The sequence below is a fragment of the Panthera tigris genome, chromosome B1 (genome assembly GCF_018350195.1).
Source record: "Panthera tigris isolate Pti1 chromosome B1, P.tigris_Pti1_mat1.1, whole genome shotgun sequence".
Classification (NCBI taxonomy): domain Eukaryota; kingdom Metazoa; phylum Chordata; class Mammalia; order Carnivora; family Felidae; genus Panthera; species Panthera tigris.
In genome coordinates, this window is record NC_056663.1 from 164,910,755 (window position 1) to 164,937,526 (window position 26,772).

Genomic DNA, 26,772 nt, shown 5'->3' on the forward strand with positions numbered 1-26,772 from the left:
TCATGTTTTAGATTTTGTATGAATGATATTTTACTGAAGGTATTATTCTGTCACTTGCTTATTTTACTTATCTTATTTTTCTCCTATACCTGGTTTTCTTAATTTTAATTACCTTATAGTACTCTGTTTATACCATAATGCAGTGTGTCCATTTTCCCATCAAAGGACTTTTATTTTGTTGCTATTTCCCCACAATTACAAACAATGTACTATTTTTCAGTTGCCTCCTTGCAATGTTTGAGAACTTCTATGGACTATAAAACAGGCAGGAGATGGCTTGATCATAGGGCATATTCATGTTCAACTTCAACTATTGCCAAATGGCTTTCCAATTTGGTTGTATTAGTCCGGTATCGCTCTGGAAATAAAACAACACAGATTGAGAAAGACAAATGCTGCATGAACTCAGAGAAAACAGGTGGTTGGGACTGCAGATAGGGGAAATGGGGTGATATTGACCAAAGGGTATGAACTTTCAACTGTTTATAAGATGAATAAGTCCTAGGGATCTAGTAAAGCGTAGTGACGTACTTAGTTAACATTGTTGTACATAGTTAACAATTCTGTATTGTGTACTTGAAATTTGCTAAGAGACTAGATCTTAAATGTTCTCACCACACATATAAAAAATAACTGTGAGATGATGGATGGCTTAACTAACATTATTGTAGTAATCATTTCAGAATATATGTCTATGTCAAATTAAACAACAAGAACAACAAAATTACATTTTATCTAGCTAGTCCTCCAGGGACAAAGAATAAAATCTTGATCTTTCCATTGATTTGGCTCACCATAAACAAATTACTCAGCATGTTTAAGCTTCAGTTTATTCATAACATGAGAATAATAATACCTAACCATAAATATTTGTTCTGAAGATTTGAATGAAATTAGGTACTTAATAAAGGATAATTGCTATTATTATAATAAAGATTATTATCATCATAATTATTACTATTCGTATAAGAATGTCCAAATTGCCTTTATGGCTTAATGAATTTTAAAACTCACTATATGTATATTATTTTCATTTTGTTTTAAATATAGTTGAAGGAAGATCACCACGGTTATGCACTAAATTGTGTCCCCCCACTCACCCAAATCATAAGTTAAAGTCATAACCTCTGGAGCCTCAGAATGTGACCTTATCTGGAAATAGGGATTTTTTTAAAGGCCTTTAAGTTAAAATGAGGTTTTAGGGTGAACCCTGATCCAACAGGACTGGTGTCTTTATAAAGAAATTTGAACACAGAGTGCCTGAATACAAAGAAAAGACCACGAGAAGACACAGTGAGAAGGAGGCCATCTGCAAGTCAAGAAGAGAGGCTTCAGAAGAAGTCAAATTTGATGACACCTTGGTCCTGGACTTCTAGCCTTCAGTGTGAGAAAATTAACTTCTGTTGTTGAAGGAGAAGGAGAAGGAGAAGGAGAAGGAGAAGGAGAAGGAGAAGGAGGAGAAGGAGAAGAAGAAGGCGACAACCTAATGTATATATCATAAGACAGACACTTGGCAGAAAATTTAACAATAGTTTAACTTGGGGCATTATTGGTAACACATGAATTTCCCTTCCTAATCACTACTATTAGATATAGAAAAAAATCTGTTACTTGATAATAGTATTTTTTTTTTCAGAAACTTTGAAAACATACACACATATACACAAATAAAATTAAGGGAGGCAATTAATGGAAACAAAAACGGGTTGAATTCTTTCAAATTCATTTTATTACCACTCCAAAGTTTTGTGTGCCAAGCTAATTGGATGTTTGATAAATTGACAGTAAATGGAGCTGAGTACCTTCAATGGAGACCCAAGATCTACATAACAGTCTATGGAAACTGGCCATGAATAAGGGTATCAAATGGGATAGAGATGTTTGCTACACACTAGTTACAAATGTTTTCCACCTATTTGGTTGATTGTTCTATTATATATTTAATCTTTTATTTTAAAACATTAGTCTGTACTATCGTTGTCCATAGCTTTTGAAACTCTGATGAAAGTCATAAAGAGCCTCAAAGAAAAATGCACATACTTATGTGAATACAAAATTTTGTATTAATTTTTAGGGCATTTCATAGGTATGTGAACTCTGAAGTAAGACTTCAGCATTAGGGCAATCTATTTCACTTGTATTCTACCATATCAGAGATAAAGCTTTATGGTAAATTTATAATATGTGGCTGGCTTAACATAATGATGTTTGGGGGTTATGTAATTGAACCTAATTCAAATTCTATCAAGCATAGCAATGAAAGACTTTTATTAACTTTAAATAAGGAATTTATATGTATAATTTTAACACCTTTATATTTCTGTACAGTTATATACAGGCAATCAGGATTCACTCACAATCTGAATCAGAATGGATAGAAATTTATATAAAAATAATAGCATATTTAATGATATTTGTAACTTCTGGTAAGTTGTAATTTTTTAATGTTAGAGTTAATTTAAAATTCCTAGTGACAAAAAAATATTTTTTAAAGATTCAGACAGTAACACCCAACATATAACTTCTTTAAGTAATATAAAGGACAGCATAAATGAAAGGCTGTGAAATAAAATAAAATGATATATCTATGCTATTATCTTCAGTTGATCTTAAATACATCTGTTAACAAAAATATAATTGGAAGTAGCTACACTGAAGGGGGAAATCTTCTTTTCATACCTTTGAAGGTATTAGTTTCACATATTTAAGAAATATTAGTTTCACATATTTAAGAAATATTTCACATATTTAAGAAATTTTGAAGATAATTTTTCTTTAACAATATGAAACCTCTTCTCCATTAGGCCATTATATTTGTTTTTTGATATATATGTATATATCAATATCTATCTATCTCTATATTTCAAATGGATATTGTAAGAAAAAAATAAAATTCTGTTCTGAAAGTATAAGAAAGCATTCATATTGAAAAAATAATATAACGTGATATAATAATATGATGTATTATAAGTTTTTATGTGTAGAGTCTGTGGAAACAAATGCTTTCATGGCATATATGGGGAGTACACTAATATTTTCATTTTTCGATGAGAGTAAGTTTGAATTTCATCCAAATTAATTAGGATGGATCTGGGAGTAGGTAATTCATTAATTTGTTTAATTGTTCATTCAATAAATATTTGTTGTCCTTGTACTATGTGGTATGCACTGTAATAAGAGAAAAAATATCCACAGATAAATCATAATTACCAGCCCAGACCCTCAAGGAGTCTTTAGAGAAGAATGACACAGACAGAATTAGGATGAAGTATAATAAATTCCATGAAGGAAACAATATAGAATATCACGGAATACATACCTCTGCGATTAAGCACTTTGGGCGGTCAGATAGGTTTCCCCTTTGCAAAGAAAAAATTTAATGACGATACTGAAACAAAACCTATTGTTTTCATATCAAATCAGCCCAGTAGTCATCCAAATTTGAACAAACCATCAAAGTTCTAAACAGAATATAAATATTGGTGGTGACAGTTTCCAGGGAACTAACTTTTTGGAAATCACTTAGGTCATTGGTCCATCACATGCAAATTTCCACTTGCATCACTATTAATGTGAAAGACACCTTTCCCCCTTGGAACCAATAATTAACGTTTTAAACAGGTCTACTGAGCCCCTCCCACCCCCCCACCCCCCCCCCCCCCCCACCACATTTGCCTTTCTTCTGTCTCTCTCCTCACCGTCTCCACAGCCATCCTTTCCTGCCCCCTAAAGCGGTCAACCGCAGGAAGTCAGGGAGCTCTATCATGAAAGAAAAGAGCAGGAAGTGTCACCAAAAGTGAAAGTGATTTTGACCCGACGTCCTTCGTCTTCACCTCTCCTCTCCTCTCCAGCAAAGGATGGGGCAGCAGAGCTGAGCGTGTGTGTGCCAGGTGGGAGCGAGTGTAGTAAAAGAATGTGTTATGTTCACAGCAACAGCTTGGCAAACGCGTTGCGAACAGAATGAGGCTCAAGTCCACTTGCTAAGTTTGGCGCGAGCGTGCCCGGTGAATTGCAACCCTTCTCTCTCACCAGGAAGAATCTTCTTTCCTTTGCCGCCCCACTCCGCCCCAGCACCTGAAGGGGAGAGTCCCAAAGTTTGTTTCCGTCCGTCCTCGATCCCCTGTGCTCACCGCAGTCTCCCGTCCCCACGCCCAGCCATCCTAATGCCCCCGCTCCTTCCCCTCAGCCTTGAAAATGGGTACAAAACAGGTCCTCAGACAACCTGAGAGAGGAGCTTCGTTGGTGAAATCCAAATCCCAGCAGGAAGCGGGGGGTGGGGGGGGGGAGGGAAAAGTGGAGGCTAGGCACTGCTGTGGGCGGGGACCCACTTAGGGTTGGGGGCGGCGGACGCCAGGAAGGGCGGAAATCCAGAGTTCAAGGTTGGGAAGAACTCGCTCAGCCTTTCCGTGCCAGCGCGCTGAGGTTAACCTCGGAGGCTCCACGGTGCGGGCACGAAAGGGTGTTGAGCGGTATACATAGCTCTCCATACACATTGAGAGCTCAGCGAGAAAAGGAGGGGGCGAGGAAAGGCAGGTTCCGCCTCCCCCTGGCCCGCGTGCACACACGCGCCCACCGCGGCTCGGGCTGGCTGAGCGCGGGCGAGTGTGAGCGCGGGCGAGTGTGAGCGCGAGTGTGCGCACGCCGCGGAGAGCCTCTGCCCTCGCCTCGCACCCTGCTCAGGGCATCTTGAGAGCCTGGAAACGTGAACAGGCTTAAAGTATGGCATGTTGCAAAGATGGTTTCTGCCAAGAAGGTACCCGCGATCGCCACGTCCTCCCGGGTCAGTTTCGCCCTCCTGCACTTCCTTTGCCTGGCGGCTTGGTGAGTTCTTTGGGGTCCTGAGGGGCAAGGGTGGAGAAGTGGCCAGCTCCGAGCCCCCTCCGGCCGCCGCCCCTCCCAGGGCACACCAGACCCTCCTGTTTCCGCTGTAAGGTCAGGGACCGAAGCTAGGCTTTTCTGTGACCGCGTAGACGCGGAGAGCAGAAGGGGCACCGGGTGCAAGAAGAGTGTGGGTTTGGGGGTGCGTGTGCTCAGGGTGCGCCTTTCCCGACCATTTCTCTGTCCCCCCATCCTTCAGACCTGCCTCTTGTAGCTTGGGGCAAAAGTCTCTTTCCCTAGAAGATAAACCTGTTTCCACCTGTTCTGTAATCGATTCTTAACCCCTTACGCCGTTTTCTTTTTTTTTTTTTTTTTTTTTTTTTTGCGTTTGCAGTTTAAACGAATCCCCAGGACAAAACCAAAAGGAGGAGAAATTATGCCCGGAAAATTTTACCCGCATCCTGGACAGCTTACTCGATGGTTATGACAACAGGCTGCGTCCTGGATTTGGGGGTATGAAAGATTTCAAACGCTCAAGTGTGTCCTGTCTGTCCCTCTCTCGGTCTGCCTGTCTGTCTGTCTGTGGGAATATCATTAGGTATGCCTCGAGTGCAAAAATGGAAAATCTCTTCCTCTCTCTCTCTCTCTCTCTCTCTCCCTCCCTCCCTTCCTCTCTCTCCCCGCCCCCCCACCTTGATGAGACCTCTGACAAGAAGACCGCCTCCACCCTTACTTTCCCATCTCCCTGCAGACTCAGAAGCTTTGCCTCTCCCCCACACTAATTACCTTCCGGGACCTGACTGCTGGGTGGGGGAGGTTGGAGAGAAAGAGTCAAAAACGGGAACGTGGGGCTCGGCTGCCCAGCTGCGCTGCGCCCTGAGAACGGACTTCCCCTGCACCTGGCCGCTTCGCTCAGAGCTGGTTGCACTTGAGGCAACTGATCCGAAGTCCCTTGTCCTCCCACGTGGTATTTGTTCCTCTGCCAAAACCTCGCCACCGTGCTCTACCTAGGACAAGAATCTGGGGCACGAAGCTGCCTGCTCTGCTAGAGAACCCAGTCCTTTCTTGTTCTCTTACACAGTAGGATCAATTTTTACTTCATTTGGGGAGAGGTCATTTACTTCCCTCCCAAGACTTTGGAGTTAGAGGTGTTTCAGCTTTATTTCTTCCTTAAGTATTTTACAGTAGCTCTAATTAACCCTACTGCGCATCCATTAACCCTATGGTTGCTTCTTTTCATATTCATATTCCATTTGCTTATATAATGAGAATTTATGTGGCAAGCAGTTTGCTAGGCACTGTGTTCACAGAATCTGAAGATACAATTCTTAACCTCAGACACCCGCTGGGTCCAGTTCAGGGAGAACACGTGACTTCACCCCAAGTGTCAGTTCAGGACCCGACCACCAAGTCCCTCTTCTTTCCAACTACTCTGAGCCTACTGGGAAATGAGTTGATCAAGACCTAGGCTGTGTCTTAAAAGAGCCTCTAGTAGGAGTAGGAGTAGAAGTAACAATAATAAGCACTAATATTGTATTTATTTATTTATTTGAATTGGCATATACACCAGGCATTTTATAGGCATTACTGAGAGTAAGTTATTACCATCCCCATTTTATAGATGAAGAAATTTAGGCTTGGGAGGCTAAGTAACCAGTTCAAGTTCACAGTTGGTAAGTGGCATGGGCAGGATGTGAACCCAGGTCAGGTTGTATATTTATAAGAGACAAACCCATCAAGACGGAGATGATATCAGATGCTATGTGGTGAGCATCACATGATGTTAGCAGCACAGGGGACTTCAAGCTTCCTCCTGAGAGTGTATAAGAGATAGGATGATGAGAGAATAGAGAAAGTGAACGGGAGTAGGACATTCCTGGGAATGAAGACAGAATTAGACACTGTCTGTGGTTTGAAAAAATTATCAGAAGTAAAACAGAATCGGATAGAGTGGAGCTGGATGATTCTTTGGAGTCTGACTAGTCTGGTTCTCCTCATTTGACAAATGGGGACACAGAAGATTAGAAATGGAAAGTGATTTTACAGGGACACATAGCATATTAATGGTTGTCTGGAATCAGGCTTTCTGATCCCCAACTTTTTTTCTGGATTTTATTGAGAAGGTGCTAGGGGGCCATTGAGGGTATTAATTGATTTTTTGGCATGTTGACAGTGACAAATACGGATGAGAAGGATGAAAGGTTCTCCTCACATTGCCTCAGCAGTAGGATGCTCCGCACTGCATTTGCCTCCGTGCAAATCTGGAAAGAGGCTTCCTTACAGAAGTGAATCATTTGCCAGCGCATGATCTTTCACAAGTGATGGGGAAGTTATCACTATATATCCCACCCCCCAAGAAAAAAATTTGCCAAGAATATTTCAGACAATGTGATACCATTAAAGACTATATTGTCTCAATAAAAGAGGGTTTATCTGCCCGTAAAAGTTTTAAATATGACATTTGAAGTGAGGGGAAAAATAACAGAAATACAAAATCACAGGAGTTTAAATATTTATTGGAGACTTGATGTACCTGCACATAAATTAAAGTGAAAAGTTACAACTGAAATGGTATGGTTTTATTATTAAATGGCAAAAGTTACAATAGTATCTCCCCCGTTGGTTATAATGCAAGTATAACTCAAAAAGAAGAAGGTGTCCGTTGCGGATGAATCCTTTTGAACCACCTATCCTCTCCCATGATATTATATAGACAATAAAATGAATGAAATCAGTCAACATGAGCCATTACTGGATTTTGGCCAGCTGCAATATGGCTGAAATGTCTCAAGGGCATTATTAGTCATCTTACTTGTCACTGCTAGGTGATGTACATTACCCACCTGGAGATACTTTTATAGCTTTATGGGAAGAGGTGGAATTCATGTTACTTCAAGTGTTAGCAGTTGATTAATCATTAAAAATGTACTATGTCACACAATTTTTGGGCTATGCTCATAAATATTTGTGGTAAATGTGATTCATCTTTTTAGAAATGGGTCATTCTCTGTAAATTCACAGCATTCCAAACATGACAGAGGGATAGTAATTCTCACCTGCAGAAAACTGTGTAATCTGTTTACAGGATGTTATAAACAAGCATCGCTGAAAATAATAAGAAAACTCACACTTAGCACAGACTCTTGGATGTGCTGCAAGTTTGGTCCCTTCTTTGACATTTCAGTACTTTGTGGCAAGTTTGGCATTTTAAAAATAAAATGAAAACAATTCGTATTTTGACCGGTATGCTATAAATACAGATTTACTTCCTGGTTCCTTTAATCCCACTTCTGCTCTTTGTAGAGCGTTTACTTTATATCTGTTTATACAACTTAGCTGTGTTCCATTTAAAATAAAGCTAAAAGCAAAGATTTGAATTGAAATTGGATGGTTTGTGATTGCTCAGTAGGCCGGCAGGGGTTGGAATAGATTTGGAAACTAAATTACATATTTTTAACTCAGCAGCACAGCTTGCAACCGGGAAGTAAAAGGAACTGAAATGGTTCTCTTCTTTTCATCCCTCCAGGGTCTCCTCTCCCTTGTCTCCCACGTTCTCCCATTGGAGAAGAAAAGGGGAAAAGGTGAGAAGAGAAGGAAGGAGGCATGGTGAGAGAAGCCAGATTGGGACTTCTGAAGGGGTATAGTTCTTTTGGCCTCTGACAAATCAGTCTGCCGTCATCCTGAAGTAGCTTGCACCTGCTTAGAAGTGGCTCACAAGTGAAGCTCTCCACAAAGAAGCTAGAAAATCAGTCCCCTGTGCTCTTAGCCACTTTCCACACTGTTACATGTGGTCTTAAAAATGCATAGCTAACCACCAGGAGATCGTTTAGGAAGTCAGCCCTTACCCACTTCCATTTTACTGCCGGATTATGCTACCTTTGTGCATTTCAATCTTTTGAGGCACATGGTCTGGAATAATAAATGCTTCAACTAGAGACAGTTGCCTTAGATCCTCTTGCACAAACTCCCTGAAATGGGAACTGACCATTAGGTCAGTTTTGCAAGGTTGCTCACCAACATAGTAGAACTCCACATTAGTGGAGTCCTCTATAGTTTGGAATCATTTTGTTTAAGTTTATTTATTTATTTTGAGAAAGAGAGAGAGAGGGAGAGACAGAGAGAGAGAGAGAGAGAGAGAGAGAGAGAGAATCCCAAGCCGGCTCCTCACTGTCAGCGCAGAGCTGGATGTGGGGCTCAGACTCACGTGAGATCATGACCCCAGTGAAAATCAAGGGTCCCATGCTTAACCAGCTGAGCCTCCTGGGTGCCCCAAACCTTTTTGCATATAATGCTTAATAAGATTAGCAGAGATAAGCAGGGTGGGCATCCTCCCTATGTTAGAGGGGAGGCTGAGAAAAGTTCCAATGAATTGCTCAAGAACCCTAAAACTACTCATAGACAAGGCCACTAATACACCAGGCAGCTGGTCTATTGCAACATCCACTTCTAAGGCTTTTTAAAAACATCCTCTGTTTACCAAGAGTGGAATTTTCATTAACATACCTTCTTGTTTCTAATTAGGTTATTAAAATAAGCAAAACTACATTTCCCTCAAAGGAGTGAAATGAGAACTTTTATTCTAAAGCTTTAATAACATTTTAAAATGGGAAAGCAAATATGGAGAAGTATATATACTTTGGTATATTTGGAACATCTTTACTATAGAAATAAAAATATTCTTGCAATGTTTTCACATGATCCATATCCTAACCTGAAAATTAAATTAATGCACTAACCTTGTGCTAGCTTTATTGAGTCTACAGAGAATATATTTTTGAAAGTATATAGACGAAAGAACACTTAAAATCCACAGGGTGACAGAAAAATAAAGCTTTATTCTCTTTTGATTTGTCACACCCACTTACGCATTCATTTGTTGAACCAATACCTATTGAGACCACTATGTATCAGGAACAATGTGAGCTTGTAAAGATGTAATTCTGAATCAGACAAAGGCCCTCGTGAACTATATGGCTAAGCAGTGTAGTAGAGAGATAAAACTACAGAGAAACAACTAAATAATTAAAGATCTCCCCATGGGACAATCCAATAGCATGCTAAGATAGAGAATAAATTGGATAAGGGGTCTATTTCAGCACAGTGGTCAAGAAAGTCTCTTAAGCTGAGACCTAAGGGTGACAGATATGGAAAAGGTAAGCAATAGTTGTTCTCAGATAGAACAAAAAGGCAAGGTTAAGGATCCTAAGGTGGATAAGAATTTAGTGTGATATAGGCAATGAAGGGAGTCCGGGAAAGGGAGTTCCATGAAGGTAGTAAGAAAGCAAGAGGAAGATTCTCACAGTTCTAGCTTGTGATGGTAAACAAAGACCAGATCATGCAAGACCTTTAGTAAAAGAGTTTAGATCTTTCTTTTAGTGAACCCGGAAGCCATTGGAGTTTTTTAGGTGGAGAGAATGAACGACTTGGTGTGACTTTGTATCATGATTCCTCTGACTGCTGCTTAATAAAAGGAAGGATATAGAGGTTGGGCAATACTGGAAGCAAAGAGACCAATGAAGAAGGTTTGTGTGTGTGTGTGTGTGTGTGTGTGTGTGTGTGTGTGTGTGTGTGATGGTGGATGGGAGGTTCTCTGAAGTTAGTGGTGGGTTGTAGTAAATGTAGATGTAGTAAAATGGAGTTAAGTGGAAAAAATTAAGATACATTTTGGAAATATAATTGAACTATTAATTGGTGCTGGATTTCATAGGGGTGGTAAAGGAAAGGGAGGAATCAAAAAATGACCCCTGGATTTTTATTTTGAGAAAATGGGCAGAGGATGGTGTTATTTAAACTAGGGAGGTGGGGAGGAAGAAGAGAGATGGGCGTGAAATCAAGAAATCATGTGTGGATACGTTGAGTTTAGGATACATATATGGAGTCCTAGTGGTTGTACTTGTTTGGATATCAGACAAGAGTTTTGTTTAGAGATATGCAAGAGTCACCAGCATATAACACTGTGAGAATAGATGCTAAAGAAGAGTATGAAGGCACAAAGAGCCCTGAACCAAGCCTCCAAGAGCATTAACGGTTGAGGAAAGGCAGAAAACAGAATTGCCAGAGAAGGATGTAAAAGAGGAGACTGTGATATGTAGGTGGGCACTAGGAGAGTGTGAATTTCTAGAAGTCAAGAGAATGGAATGTCTTAGGAAGGAGGGATGAGAAAAACCTTTTTCAAAACCTTCCAAGACGTAAGTAAGATAAGTCTGGCCACATGGAGATATTTCATTTGGTTCACTTTTCATTAACTACTTACTAATCATATAATATGTGCCAGGCATGATTCTAGGATGGCACTGGAATGCATTAGTGAACAAAAGAGATGCAGTTCCCTACCTTCATGAGCTGACACTTCAGTGAAAGGGACAGAAAATGAACAACAGAAATAAATAAAATATAGAGTGTCAGAAGTCGATAACTGCTATGGAGTAATATAAAGCAGGGAGGAGTTGCAGTTTTAACAAAGTTGGTAGGAAAGACTTCATTGAAAAGGTGATTTTTAAAGTTTATTTATTTTGTGAGAGAGGGAGGGAGAGAGAGAGAGAGAGAGAGAGAGAGAATGAGTAGGAGAGGGCCAGAGAGAGCGTGAGAGAATCCCAAGCAGGCCCTATGCTGTCAGTGTAGAATCCCACATGGGGCTTGAACCTAGGAGCCATGAGATCATGACCTGAGCCAAAACCAAGAGTCAGGCACTTAACCGACTAAGCCACCCAGGTGCCTGAGAAGGTGGTATTTGAACAGTGATCCTAAGTATAGGTAAAAGCATAAGCCACATTTGGGTTGAAGGAACTCTATGTGCTAAAGTGCTAAGCATGGAAATCAGTGTCGCTGCAGTAAAGTTCAGCAGGACTGAAGAGTAAGAAGGGGTTAGTGTGATACAAAGATGAGGTTGTGTAAAGCTTTGCAAGCTGGTAAGGACTTTGCTTTTACTGTGATTCATATCAAAAGTGATTAGAGAGATTCCAACAGGGGCAAAACCTGAACTGCCTAATTTTCAAAAGCCCACCTTGGTTTTTGTATTGACAACAGGCACTCAGGGTCAAAGGCAAAGGCAGAGAGGTTTTCACAATTAACTAGGTGAGAGATGATGGATATTTTGACCAAGTTGGTGGCAGTGAAGCTTGTAAAGTTGGAAGAAATGATGGGTTTCTGGCTATGTTTCAAAGGTCTAGTCCACTGACGACAGCTAGGATGTGGGATGTGAGGAAAAGGGAGGGGTCAAATCTGACTCCAAAGTTTTTGACTTGAACGCCTGGAGAAACAGACTTGCCGACACTGCGGCAGAAGCAGATTCGGGGTGTGGATGAACAATTTGTATGTGGATATGTTAAATTTGAGATGCCGATTGGACATTAAGTGGAGGTAAGTCTGAAAAGCAGGGACGATTGGTATGTCACTATATATGGTATTTAAAGCCATAAGACTAAAGGGATCATCAAGAGATTAAGGATGAGAAGAGGTACAAATATAGGACTCTGAAGTCTCCAGTGTTAAGAGGTGGGAGAGAAGAGGAATCTCTGTCTCAGGAAGACCAAGTGAGGAGTGGCCTTTGGGTAGGAGGAAAATCTCAGAGTATGCATACTGGATGTTAAATTAAAAATATATAAATATAAATAGATAGATATAGATATTTGTTTAGAATAGGAGGTGGGGGTGCATGGGTGGCTCAGTGGGTTAAGCCTCGGACTCTTGGTGTCATTCAGGTCATTATCTCAGAGTTCATAAGTTCCAGCCATCTTTGCTGATGGTGTGGAGTCTGCTTGGGATTCTGTATCTCCCCCTTTCACTGCCCCTCCCCACTCTCTCTTCTCTCAAAATAAATAAACTTAAAAGAAAAAGAGGACTCCCTCTCTCCCCCCCCCTCAAAAATAAACATTTAAAATTTAAAAAAAAAAGGGGGGGGCCCTGGGTGGCTCAGTCAGTTAGATGACTGACTTCAGCTCAGGTCATGATCTCAGCATTCGTGGGTTCGAGCCCTGCCTCAGGTTCTTTGCTGACAGCTCAGAGCCAGGAAACTGCTTAGGATTCTGTGTCTCCCTCTCTCTCTCTCTGCCCCTCCCCCACTCACGCTCTGTCTCTCTCTCTCCCCAAAATAAATAAACATTAAAAATTAAAAAAAAAAAGGAGGTGGGATTGATCATTTACTTCTTAATGCTCCTGACAGATTAAGAAAGATAAGAACATAAAATTGATCACTACATTCAGCAATATCTGCATGGTCAGTGATTTTGACAGGAGCAGTTTTGGTGCTGTGATGGGTGTGGAGGTCTGATTGGGAGACATTGAAAGAATGGGAGGAGTCTTTGGACATTTGTATTAAATTATTGTACGGGGCAGCAGAGAAATGGGTGGTAAATGGAAGGAGAAGTACGATCAAGAGAGCCTTTCTATTTTCACTTATTTTTAATATTTCTAATGTTTATTTTTTTGAGAAAGAGAGAGAGAGAGAGAGAGAGACAGAGTGCAAGCAGGGGAGGGTAGAGAGAGAGGGAGACACCGAATCCGAAGCAGGCTCCAGGCTCTGAGCTTCAGCACAGAGCCTGATGCCGGGCTTGAACTCACAAGCTGTGAGATCATGACCTGAGCCTGTTTAAAAGTGGGAGAGATTAAATTATTTTTTTAAATCTGTGGGAATTGTGTCAGAGATACGAATGATATTGACAAAAGGGATTTTCGTGGATCCTGGGCATGAAAAGCAGGTTACGAGAGATGGTAGAGTGAATAGAAAAGGAAGAATGAGAGGCAATAATGGGTTTTTTTTCCCTAGAAGTTCACGATGTGAAAAGCAAGAGAAAGAGGGAAGGTTGCCTTCTTTTCAGATGAGAAATATCAGAATACATCTGTAGGGGATCACCTAGTAGGGGGTACGTTAATATTACAATGGAGGGAAAGAATAACTGAGAGAAAGACAAGGGACTATAGAACCCAGAACACGAATGTACTTTGTTCTTCTCTCAGTTTAGCAAAAAAGATGTACTGCTGCTCTCTATCGTATATTTGCATTTTCTTTCGGGCAGGGCAAGGATATGCAACATGCCTTTGGTGTTTCCCAAAGTAGGCCCTGTAAACTCTAGATAGAGCCTATTTGCAACTTTATGGATATTTATTTAGATAATATTTCCCTGGGTTGTTAGTTTCCTTTTAGGTGAAAAATACATCAACCTGCATGATATTACTGCCTAGGCCTTTTGATTGTATTTATTTTTAAAAGCCTCTTGTGCACGGAATTGGATTCTGGATTAAAAATACTTGGTTCACCAATAACACCCATTATCGGTCCACACATAACCTTCTTTTTAACTACCCATCCATCTATGGACTCATTCACTGCGATAGAGTAGACACCAGTTCAATCATTAAACTGTACAACTTTGATAACTTCCATCCTGCTATGTAGTCTCCTTCATCTTTTCTCCCTGTCTGCCCCATCGGAAGCAACCACCGCTCCAAGTCCTTTTTAAATTATTTCATAGGTTTTCTTTGAATCTCATTTTGGCTCAATTTTTAAAATTTTAAATTAGGAAATGTATTGGCTTGGAACATGTTGTATATGAGCTTTTGGTGTTTCCCCCCCACACTTAATTGTGTATGCTAAGGTTCATTCTTGCTGATGCATATTGCTATAGATCATTCATTTGACTGCTGTGTGATATTCCCACTTCATAGGAACTAGTTTATTCATCTTCTCTGTTGGCAGTAGGCATTTTGCTTGTTTCCAAGATTGTGTTGCTGTGAATATTCTGGCCCAAATTTCCTGCTGTAAATGTGCAAAAGTTTCTTTTGCATATACATCCAGGAATGGATTTTTCTGGATCTTAGTGTAAGTGGGAGTTCAACTTGATGAGATAATGCCAAACTGTTTTCTGTGGTAGTTTTACAAATTAAAACTCTCATTTACAATGAATATGAGATTCAGGATCCACAAACCCTTCAACCATACTTGAAATGGTTTTTGATTGTGAAATAATTAGAATTTTCTGATTTCTAATGTGGTTGGATGTCTTCACAAACCTTTAATGCCTACAAGAATTTTCCTTCTGTGAATTGCATTTTCATCTTTGGCCCTGATTTCATTGTTTTTTTTTTAATGCTTTTCTTATTTATTTAATTACTTTAATTATTTAAAAAGGTGACCTGGATTGATAGAAGGATCATAGGACATAGGAAGCACTAATCTTTAATGTCATTTAAGTAAAACTCTATACCATTCTGTTTTCTCTGTGACATCAATGGATACCTTTTCTTTGTTTACCGGGCAGGAAGGCTAACATTTCTGTATTTTTTGATGACAAACTAAATTATAGATTTCTTTAAATATATCACTCAAGATTCCTTGTTATTGTACCTCCTAAATACGTTAAATCTCTTGAGTTTTGGAAATACATCAGCAGCGTTTTGTAAGATGTAGCTTGATGCATGAATTTAAGTGGCTGGAAAACCATAAATATGTCCTCAAATGCATAGCTGGGGACAAAATGTGAACAGGATTAACCATTTCCATAATCAGCCAGACACATTAGGTCTTTTTCCTGGTGTGACAGCAAATTGGACACTGTTATTGGGCAAGAAATTAAATCGTTATATCCTTTGACCAGGTCTGTACAGCCGAAGTAAAGTTAATAGTGGAAAATTATCTCATATATTATTAATTGTCTTCCTACTTTGCACCCAAGTTAGAGTCATTAATAAGATGGGAATATTCCTTTGGATTTGATCTTAGTAGTCTTGGTTCTTTCTTTCAAAGACTATTGCAGATCACTTTGTTTGCCTTACAAAATGCCAATACATTTTGTAGATTAAAAATCACTTCCCTATTACCAAAGAAGTCAGATTTTTTAAATAAAATATGTCTTTGATGTTACACAAATGCATGTAACATTATGAGAAGTCCTTCCAAGCTCAAAATTATCTGGTTTCTATGTAATTATGCTCTTAGTAAGGTTGATTTGAACATCCTAAACAGTAGTGTTAGAGGAAGCGTCTCTAAGAATTGCTCTTAATTACATAGCGACCATTATTCATAGAAAACTGATTTATTGGAAACCTATTACGTTTAAGGCCGGAGATTAGTTCTGGGAAAGGATACAAATATAAATAAGACACAGTTTCAGCTTTAATCAGGAAATATTTTTAGCTTAACTGGTGTAACACATGAATCCAAGTAATTTTTCTTTTTGGGAAGTTTTTGAATCACTAGTGCGGTGATACTAAGAACACGGACACATAGTTATTGACCACCTAGTATGTGCAATGTGCTATGCTAGTTGGGAACTTCAAGGAGCCTTAAGATTTCATTTTACTGTTAAGGGGAGAAAGAAAGAATCAAACAAGCTATAATAAGAGCAAAGACATAGAAAGAGCTGCAAGAACACAGTTCAGAACTTAAGCGTAAACAAAATTTAGGTGTAACATAAACAAAATTGAGGAAATTTAGGTATGGCAATGTTATGTTGTAGATAGAAAATTATATAAGCAATTAATTATTATTTCTTATTTAATGATATCATTAGCATACTAAAGCCAGAACATATTTTGGAGATCACTACAAGGGGGTTATAATTCTGGCTCTGGCTTATTATATTTAAATTCTGTGAGCTCAGTTTCCAGATCCATAAAATCCTCACGATAATATCACCCTGGGAGGGTATTGTGAAAATTAAATGAAATAGTATATGGAAAGAGGCTAGTATCCTGCCTGGCATGTAGTAGGCCTTCAATAAATAGAATATTATATCTCTGTTTATTGCTCTTTGGAAAAAAACCCATTCCCGGTGAGTTAGTTTCACACCAGCATGCCCACTGATCTGTCCACACTCCATCCCCACTGCCATATTCCCAGTATAGGCCACCATTATTTCTTGGCTAGGCTAATACAGCGGCCTCTTATAAGAACCCTTCTTCTACACTTGCCTCCCTATAATTTATTGTCCGTACAACTGCCAGAGTGATTTTATAAAAAATATAATTCAGGTCACATAATTTCCTTACTTCAAACTCTTGATGGCCTCCCAATGATTAAGGGATAAAAATCAAACTTCCTCACAGCCTAAGGCAGAGCTGTACTGAATATCAGAGGCAGAAAACGTTGGGAAAGAACAGGGAAAAATTGTTTCTTTTGCATTTCTGTATTCTTTTGTTTGGGCTGCCATAACAAAATACTACAGACAGTGTGGCTTAAACGGCAGCAAGTTCAAGATGTCAGCAGAGGGTTGGTTTCTTCTAAGTCCACTCTCCTTTGCTTGTGGATGGCTATCTTCTCTGTCTTCATTCACATGGTCTTTCTTCTGTGTGGTTCTGTGTCCTAATCTCCTCTTCTTAGAAGGACACCAGTCACATTGGATTAGAACCCATGTTAATGACCTCATTTTAACCTAATTCCCTTTTTTAAAGACCCTAACTCCAAATACAGGTACATTCTGAGGTACCACTGGGGGTTAGGACTTCAACATATGAATTTGGAAAGAGCATAAATCAGCCCATAACAACCTCTCTATGTGTTGCCCATCTGTCACTGGGATCTCTAATAGTTCTTTTCCATGTAGTTTTAACAACTGTCACCATAATGTGTAGTATAAATATGTTGCTTAAAAGATGCCACTTTAGAATATCAGCTCAGGAGCGGATCTCTGTCCCCTGACTCTGGTTTTCATTCTGTTTATGTGGCTTTCATTTCTTATCATTTTCTTCCTTACCTCCTTGGCCCCAGCCCCACTGGCCTCTTTCCTGGTCCCCGAGCACACTAAGGCCTCTCCCACCTCTAGGCTTTCTTCCCTAAAGTTCTTTATGCCTGTGATGCAATTCTCTCGGTTCCTCCAATGCCTCATGCTTACCCTCCAGGTCTCAGTTTAAAAGTTACTGCTTTGAAGAAGGGCTACAACATCTAGGCTTTCCCAGTCTCTAACTCAATTACCAGCCTGTTTTATATCTCTTATGAATGACAAGATCCTCCCATGTAATTTATTTCTTGATTACTTATACTCAGACTTCTCTAATAGCACGTTAACTCCCTGAGGCAGGAAGCTCTTAAGTCTTGTTTCCCACTGAAGCACCAGGGCCTAGTATGGAACCTGGCGCACAGCAGGTGCTCACTCAATAGATGTTTATTGAATGAGTGTCCAAATGAAATCTCTTTACCAATCATATCTTCAGAATCTAGCTTTGTCTGAAAGACCTATGTGATCATATAAAGCAAATACTGAATAATGCCACAAACTAACTCAACAATACTAGGATTGTAATTCTGAAGGCAAACATTTTTCAAGAATCAGTAAGAAAGAATTATGTAAGAATTTGAAAATAGCCATTATTTGGGTGCCTGGGTGGCTCAGTCAGTTAGGCATCCAACTTCAGCTCTTGTCATGATCTTGCGGTTCATGGGTTTGAGCTCCACTTCAGGCTCTGTGCTGCCAGCTCAGAGCCTGGATCCTGCTTCAGATTCTGTGTCTCCCTCTCTCTCTGCCCCTTCCCCATTCACACACTCCTTCTCTCTCTCTCAAAAATAAAATAAACATTAAAAAATATTTAAAAAAAGAAAATACCCATTATTATCATGGAATCATTATAACTATAAGAATTAGTATAACCCCATGCACCTTAATATAAATTTGTAAGTAAAAATTACGTTGGCCTAATTCCTCTCCTACGCTTCCCTCACTCCCATAGAACACTTACGGTCTTAATATTTTATAGGACATATTTTGGTAAATACTATTCTAGAAATCAGATGAGCATTGTCTGTAAACTAGAACAACGTGAACAGCATCACCTAGGAACCTGTTAGAGATGCAAATTACCAGGCTCCACTTTAGGTCAATCAGCAAGTGTAGGGTGGAGCCCAGCATTCTGTGCTCTAACAAACCTTCGAGGTGATTCTGATTCAGTTCCAATTTGAAAACCACTGCCCTAAATTGATCTTTGAAGTAACTTTTAATTTCTCAAGAATCTTGTCAAACAACAGTTCAGTTGTCAGGACATATGCAACCTTAATTGTTCTAAGTAACTTACCTCCTTTGCTCTGACATGCAGCGACTTAATGCTTTTGATACTTTAGCAGTTCTTAAGAAGCTAGCAGAATAACTTGTCCCACTCTTGGACCACTTTGAGTTAAAAGCTCTATTTTCTAAAGTTCAACACACATTATCAGCTTCTTGGATTGCCTATCTATTCCTGGAACATTTTGGCTTAATGAGCTTATTGCTACCATGTTTTTGTTGTTGTTTATAATTGCTCATTCAAATGAAAATTCAGTTAACTTCTCACACTTATTTTCTCTGCTTTCCAAAGGTGTTATTATTTTTTTTAATGCAAACTCATTGGGGCGCCTGGGTGGCTCAGTCGGTTGAGCGTCTGACTCTTGATTTTGGCTCAGGTCATGATCCCAGGGCCATGGGATTGAGCCCTGTGTCAGGCTCAGCGTGAGCATGGAGCCTGCTTAGGATTCTCTCTTTCCTTCTCTCCCTAGCTCATGCTCTCTGTCTCTAAAATAAAATTTAAAATAACCTATTTATAAATGAAAAAACCTCTGATAGATCAATCGGATCTGTACCTTTTCTTTCACTATACTTACAAAGGATATATTTTTCTCTTTTAAAAAATATATTTATTTATTCTTTGGCGCAGGTCACGATCTCACAGTTTGTGGGTTCAAACCCTGCGTCAGGCTCTGCGATGACAGCTTTGAGCCTGGAGCCTGCTTTGGATTCTGTGTCTCCCTCTCTCTTTGCCCCTTCTAACTTGTGCTCTGTCTCTCTGTCTCTCTGTCTGTCTCTCTCAAAAATAAATAAACATTAAAAATTTTTTAATTAATTAATTTATTTTGAGGGAGGCAAAGAGAGTGTGAGTGGGGGAGGAGGGGCAGAGAGAGAGGGAGAATCTCAAGGAGGCTCTGCACTGTTATCATAGAGCTGGATGTGGGGCCCAAACTCACGAAACTGTGAGATCATGACCTGAGCCAAAATCAAGAGTCAGAAGCTCAACCAACTGAGCCATTCAGATACCCCTATTTGTCTTAAGATAGTTATTCAAGAAAGAATTTCTAATTCTCCTTCAAACCATTTTTTTTCCTGTGGCTCAGTCTTCATCCTATACAGGGAGAAATATTCTGATTCATTTTTATGAGGATAACTTTAGACCTAGGGCATTAAGTTATACTAACTGTTATTTGTCTTTTTCTTTTTCTTTTCTTTTCTTTTTTTTTTTTTTTGGCATAAATCCAATTGTCCAACCAGTATCCAAAGGAAATAGTGCCTCTTGATAGCAATGTTATTCTTTCCAGTATGGAGTATCTAGCTTCTGGCCATACAATGGTATAAACCATCATTTAAGGAAATGATGTTCAAGAGGGCAACAATTTTTTATTTTTATTAGGAATAAAAAGGTATATATATCATAATGACTATCATTATTGAGAGCATTATGTTCTAGAGGCTGGGGCAAGTCATTTACATTTATTATTTTACTTAATACTCATTAAAACCTTAACCTATTAGGATTCATGACTTGACTAAGATCGTATATTTAAAAAGAGCCAAATTTAAATTCCACAATTCCTGATTTTAAGCACCATGCTAAACCCAGATTGTAGCAATTTTCCTTTGTCTGAAATCTGTGTCAGCCCCATTATCATGATGCTCCCGCCTTTCCCTTCTGCCAAACACACCCATGTATTTGTTTCTGAACCAATCCTATTTACACCTAGGAAAGAATCTCAGTAGTGGCGTTTATCAGAAGCCAAGAGAAACTACTACTTAATAAGTACTCTTATGAGAGAGTCACTGTGTTCAGGGTCTTATGTGAGCAATTTCACTTGATCCCTATCGGTAGTCTTGCTTGATATGTGTGATTGCTGCTTTTGAGAGGTTCAGTAGCCTGCCCTTGATCAAACAGCTAGTAGGTGGCAAGAGGTGAATAGGTCTGGCTTGTAGGAGAGTTTGTCTTTAATCTCAGTTACCGGTGGATGGTGTGCCTACTGTTAAAGCTACCATGAATCACTTTTGTGCTCTTATTTAAGTAGAATCCTCAGCTTTCCAAAGACGACCATTATGGTTTTTCTCCTCCTCACTCTTGTGGCTAAGTTCCCTCTTTTTAACAGCTCGCTTCTTTACTAAGAGCCAATCAGATGATGGACTATAAAAAATTACAAAGGCTAAGAGTTTTTGTTCCCTGCACTGCCTTTCACAGTAGTGCCCGGTAGGTGATGTATTTCTTTAAGAAAAAATGTTATCCTAAGTAATTTTTTTTTTGCCTGTAAATAAACACTGCTTTCTGGTTCTGTTATTCTTTTGTCTACATTTTTTTTTGTAGAGGTGCATTATCTCACTAAACATTTAAGATGCCAGTAAAAACATGATGTATCTGTATTTGCTCTATTCTCCTTGCCTATAATATTGTTTTTTTTTTTTTCACTCCTATTTACTTCATACCTACTAGGTCCTGTTACAGAAGTAAAAACTGACATATATGTCACCAGCTTTGGACCTGTTTCTGATGTGGAAATGGTAGGTATTTAGGCAACTTCATGTACTTTTTGCCTTTTGAAGAAAACATGCAGAAGAGAGGGCAAATAATATTTATCTTGTTGTTAATCGCACACAGCTAGAAAGTCAAAGAGCCTCCTAATTAGACTTAAAGGTTTATAAGGATAAGACATTGAATTTACATTTCAGCTCTAATATTTGAGTATTTTTTGGTTTGGAGTTATTCTCAACAAAGAAAAAAAAAACTTACTATTACTTGTGTCAGTGGCACAACCTTTTATGTAGTGATTTTTTTTTCCTTAGAAAATTATTGAAGTGGAGAAAATTGAAGAGTGTAATTAGTTTTTGTATAAAACTATATTGTAGTCCTAACTGCATTTAGTACTCCATGTTGGCCCAACTGCTCACGACTTGCCCCCCCCCCCCATGCCTTCTCTTCCTGCCTCTCTCTCATACTTACAGAGGTTAGAACACCAAACACTGGTCACGATGAATTCATCTATTCAGTTGTGCCCTCTAATATTAAATATATGTAGTTTAAAGGTTAAAGGACCTACTTTACCTTTTTTCCTTGGCCTTAGGCTCCTCGGCTAATTTTAATAAATTTTGTGAGTATAAAATTGCTTTTTACATATTTTACTTGTCTTAGAGATGCCTACGATTTTATGATTAATAATACAATGATATTTGTTACACTTTCACTAATTTTGCTACCTGGTCTAAAGCACAACTGTAATTACTTTGTGCTGGTAGTTTTATTAAATTATAGTAATTAGTCTTGAATGATTCATGTGTATGGTAATTTATTTACCTGATGAAGTAGAAGATTAAGGTATCAAGATGGACACAACATGCTTTAATTGCTGAGAATCATTTAGCTCCATTGATGTAAGAACATTTCTGCTCCTATTAATTTAGTTTTTATTTGGGTAGTTTTTTTTTTTTTATGAGTGGGATAGAGGCTAGAATTCAATGCATATTTATGTGTAGTCATCTGTGATTTGAATGTCACAAACTAATTTCCCTAGGAATACACAATGGATGTGTTCTTCAGACAGACATGGATTGACAAAAGACTAAAATATGATGGCCCCATTGAAATTTTGAGATTGAACAATATGATGGTAACAAAAGTGTGGACACCTGATACTTTCTTCAGGAATGGAAAGAAATCTGTTTCACATAATATGACAGCTCCAAACAAGCTTTTTAGAATTATGAGAAATGGCACTATTTTATACACAATGAGGTAGTCATTTTTTTCTTTTTCCTTCTTTCCTTTTTATGCTTTCTTCCATTCTTTCTTCCTTCTCTCTCTCCCTTCTTCTGTCCTTCCTTCCTTCTTTTCATCCTTCTCGTTTTAGGTGTCTAAAAAATCATTTTTAAAATGAGAGTTAATTTTAATCGCATTTTTCCATCATAGACTCACCATAAGTGCGGAGTGTCCCATGAGATTGGTGGATTTCCCCATGGATGGTCATGCATGCCCTTTGAAATTTGGAAGTTGTAAGTTACAATAAAAGTATTGTTAGAATTTATTAATATCTAACGCAAGCTGATATCTATATATGTGCACAATTTTCCATAATCCATAAATCATTGTTCATGACAATAACTGTCCAAGATTTGACTTTTAGGAGACTCTATTTTACCTAATATATTTAAATAAAGAAGTAAAAACAGCCCCTTTTCCAAAAACCAAAAATCAATTTGGACAGACAGCCCGGGTAAACTGACTCATAAATAATAGGTTGGTGGTCAGTGGTGAAATTAAGGACTTCTGAACTCCATGTGTTGGTGGTGTAACAAAGAAAGTACAAAGGATTTTTAGGGGGGGGGGAGAGGGAGTAATTTAACATCATCTGTTACAAGCAGAATTCTTTATGGCAGATTTGAAAAAAGGTCAGAGAGGTTTCAGGTCTTCTTGAAATGACCAGGTTAAAATAATATCAGCAACACTGTTAGAACCCAAGTGGCTGAAGCATGATGAAAGCATCATAAGAGATATGGTCTGATATGTAGACAGATCCAGATCATGTAGCATCTTATAGACCACATTAAGGATTAGATTCTATTGTAAATGCTACAGAAAGACTTTGGAAGGTTTTACTAGGGGATTTGGCGTTCTTTAACATTTTACAATTTCATTTCAGCTTTTCTATGGAGAATGGATTGTAGGGAGACTAGAGTAGAAGCAGAGAAGAGTGGGAGGCTATTGCTTTAGTACCATCAAAGATGGCAGTGGCTTAGAGAAGGACGGTACTAGAGGAGAAGCTATGAAGTAGATGATTTGCAAATGTTTTGTGGAGGTGAAGGCAAGAAGGTGACATGAATGGGTAGTAAAGAATATGGAATCCCTTCCCCCAAGCTCCCTTTACCTGAGATGGTGGAAAAATGAGATTGCTTCTTCTAATGTGTGCCTCAAATATTTGATTCACTCAGAAGCTACCAAAAACAGGTGCTGGCTTTTATTATTGCTTTGGATTCTTAGTGCACTGATTGTGAAACTGTTGCCTGCTCTTACCATTGTGCGTAACTTAATGAGAACTGGCATTCACCATTCTTTGACAACCCCTAGTAATCACAGTGTTTGGTGAGCTAGGTTAAAGCTAGAGAGTCATTTACTCGCTGACCAGTGACCTAATGAGAGAAAATTAAAAAGATACATAGACAGAAAGGGCGATCTCACTGGGGCATAATTAAAATCCATTTGTACTGTAATAATTTAAATTCCCCTACAGATTGTTCTTATCTATGGGAAGTTCTTTCCCGCCCACCCACCTCTGCTGCCCATCGAGAAGCACTCTTCGGAGTGACTTGAACATAGTTGGCACCAGTCAGGGTTTGTACTAGATAAAGAAATCACTCCTTGGAAGTTGGTTTGTTGGGCTGGGAATTAGAAAGAGACATTTTTTTATCGCTTTCACCCATTTTGCCCACGCCCCCACTTCCTACCTCAAGTATTGAATCATTAAGAGAAAGGTTATTCTACCAAGTTAGGATAGCCAAGAGAAGAATACCTGATTTAAAATATCATGGGCAGGAACATAGCATTCAGGGTCTTTTAAATGTATGATGAAGCATGAATACACTTTAGGAGAGAAATGTTGACACATGACTCTATACTGCTAAATGACAACACAAGCCTCCTAGTTTGTTTTGAGAAGCTGTTTGTAAAAATAATCTCCCTCGGTATCAACTCTTGTAGAATTAAACTTTCACTGAGGACCTACTGTGCTGTAGTCACTTTAGGAAGGTTTGTGGAGGGAACCGATTCATCTTGGTTCTTTTGAACTTATTTGTGTGTGAGCCAAGCTATCTGTTGTGGGTAGACTGGTCAGCAGGCAGCTGGCTTCCATTTGAGTTGAACACCAAATAATAGGAAATGGGCTTAAATTGCCTCTGGGAGGGATTTGTTGAAGATGGAAAGGAAAATGTCCTGATTGTAAAGAGTTTAAAGGTAGTGGAACTGGTTGTGTAATTATATTCCCTGGAGAGCTCCACAAACAGCAGAGCCAGTTGTCACTGCCGAATTGTTCCCAGAAGGCACGGGGACTGCCCAGAGGCAGTGTGGAATAGGTGACCCCTGGAGAGCTCTCCCAACAGTGGGGTTTGTTTTTGTTTTTGTTGTTGTATTATTATAGGCGGCATCTGGTACATTTCTAATTGGCAGAGTTGCCGTAGGATGGAAGGAGTCAGTGTTGGTCAAGCCCTGGAAGTGAGTGAGAATGGAAAGAAGTACTTTTTGGGGGGAGGGGTATTATTTCCGCTTTTCAACTGCTTCTCCTATTAGTATGGAAACACATCCAAGTGCCTCTCCTCCAATGTTAATCTCTCCTCCAATTCTCGACATAAGAGCAAGAAACATGCTGAGTTGCAAGACTGTTTATTTAATCTCTACAGTTTTCTAAGTCTTAAACGTGTTTTAATAAATCATGATTATTGTTTACTTTTATTCCATCTTTCTTGAACATGTGTAATATTCTTAAATGTTGACCATCAGTGCTGATGGGCAAGGACCACTGACTTTAATCACATTCTGGGCTCTCATTCAGATGCATATCCGAAGAGTGAGATGATTTATACATGGACAAAAGGTCCTGAGAAATCAGTGGAAGTTCCAAAGGAGTCTTCCAGCTTAGTCCAATATGACTTGATTGGGCAAACTGTGTCAAGTGAAACTATCAAGTCCATTACGGGTGAGATGTTTAATAATTAAAATCAATATGCTACTTGGCATTCATTCTCGAGCCTGCAAGTGGGACTGAAAACAGATTCTGGGATTTGAGTCTTCTGAACCCTGGGCTTCAGAGTCTGAGAATAAGTCTGCCGCTTCCTAAGTAACTTTCTTAATTGTTGCTTTTCAGATGTAATATTAAAAGTACTTATCAACAGCCATTAGAAATCTTACAGTTTGTTTCCCTTATTAGCTTGTCTAAATGCCCATAAAATATACCTGAACTCAGGGATGTTAACTATGGTTCTATGTTATATGTTTCTCTTTGTATTTTTCTTTATATATATATATATGTATGTATATATATATATATATATATATATATATATATATATAAAACATTTAGAAATATAGCTGTTTCTGAAAACTAAGGCAGTATTTTCAAACGTGTGTGTGTTTCCATTTTTTTTCCTACTGACTTTCCATAAAAGTTCGGTCTAAATTCTGCTCTTAGAAAATGCTGAAATTGAATGGTAATTGCTTTTGCAGTACTGGACCTTCAAAATAGACAGCGCTGCAAGAATTTTTTAAAAGTTATAGCTTAATGTATTAAATGGCTTCATCACCGTATAGAACAATAATTGTGTTCAGGGTCATTTTCCCCATAGTTAGGAACTATATATTTCTCAGTTTGCTTGCTATGCACAACAGATAATTCTTTGTCTAAAATGCTCTTTTCGGCTGAAATATGATTATGAAGTTATTGACTAATTGCCTGCATAACCAATAATCCATTTTCCTCATGTTTTATTTCTAGGTGAATATATTGTTATGACAGTTTACTTCCACCTCAGACGGAAGATGGGTTACTTTATGATTCAGACATATATTCCGTGTATTATGACAGTCATTCTTTCTCAAGTTTCATTCTGGATAAACAAGGAATCAGTTCCAGCTAGGACTGTGTTTGGTAATTGAGATTCATTTTCTTGGGTATTTTTTGTCCACATTATATTTTGATCACGATTCATGGGAATAGCTCGTAGACATAATTTTTTTTTCTAAGAAAATATTAAACAGTAATATATCAAGCTGTATTCAGAAAAGAATCACATAAGCTTTCCATTTTTTCCCAGCCAAGACGAATAAGGCTTGAGGGGATATGGACAGTCTATCCCTTCCTTTGGGGCCCCATCAGATTTCTCTTATTAAGACCCGGCAGATGAAGACCAAGTGTGAAACTGGATATGATTTCACTTTTGATGACATTCTTGGGCTCCTACCTTAATGTTGTGTAATTGAATT

At 38.8% G+C, this 26,772-nt stretch overlaps 1 protein-coding gene across 3 annotated transcripts in view; it reads left to right on the top strand.

Annotated features, from left to right (window-relative positions):
• The first annotated feature begins 4,724 nt into the window (after positions 1-4,724).
• The window catches only part of GABRA4 (gamma-aminobutyric acid type A receptor subunit alpha4), a 64,862-nt gene continuing 42,814 nt past the window's right edge, over positions 4,725-26,772 (top strand). Inside the window, exons 1-7 of one of the 3 annotated variants that reach the window (XM_042984596.1) lie at positions 4,725-4,753; positions 5,213-5,331; positions 21,244-21,311; positions 22,319-22,539; positions 22,714-22,796; positions 25,346-25,489; positions 26,285-26,437. In XM_042984596.1, the coding sequence (XP_042840530.1) occupies positions 4,725-4,753; positions 5,213-5,331; positions 21,244-21,311; positions 22,319-22,539; positions 22,714-22,796; positions 25,346-25,489; positions 26,285-26,437 (817 nt within the window). Of the gene's footprint in view, positions 4,822-5,212; positions 5,332-21,243; positions 21,312-22,318; positions 22,540-22,713; positions 22,797-25,345; positions 25,490-26,284; positions 26,438-26,772 lie in introns of all 3 variants that reach the window. The other 2 variants (XM_042984595.1, XM_042984597.1) reach the window with 2 other exon arrangements.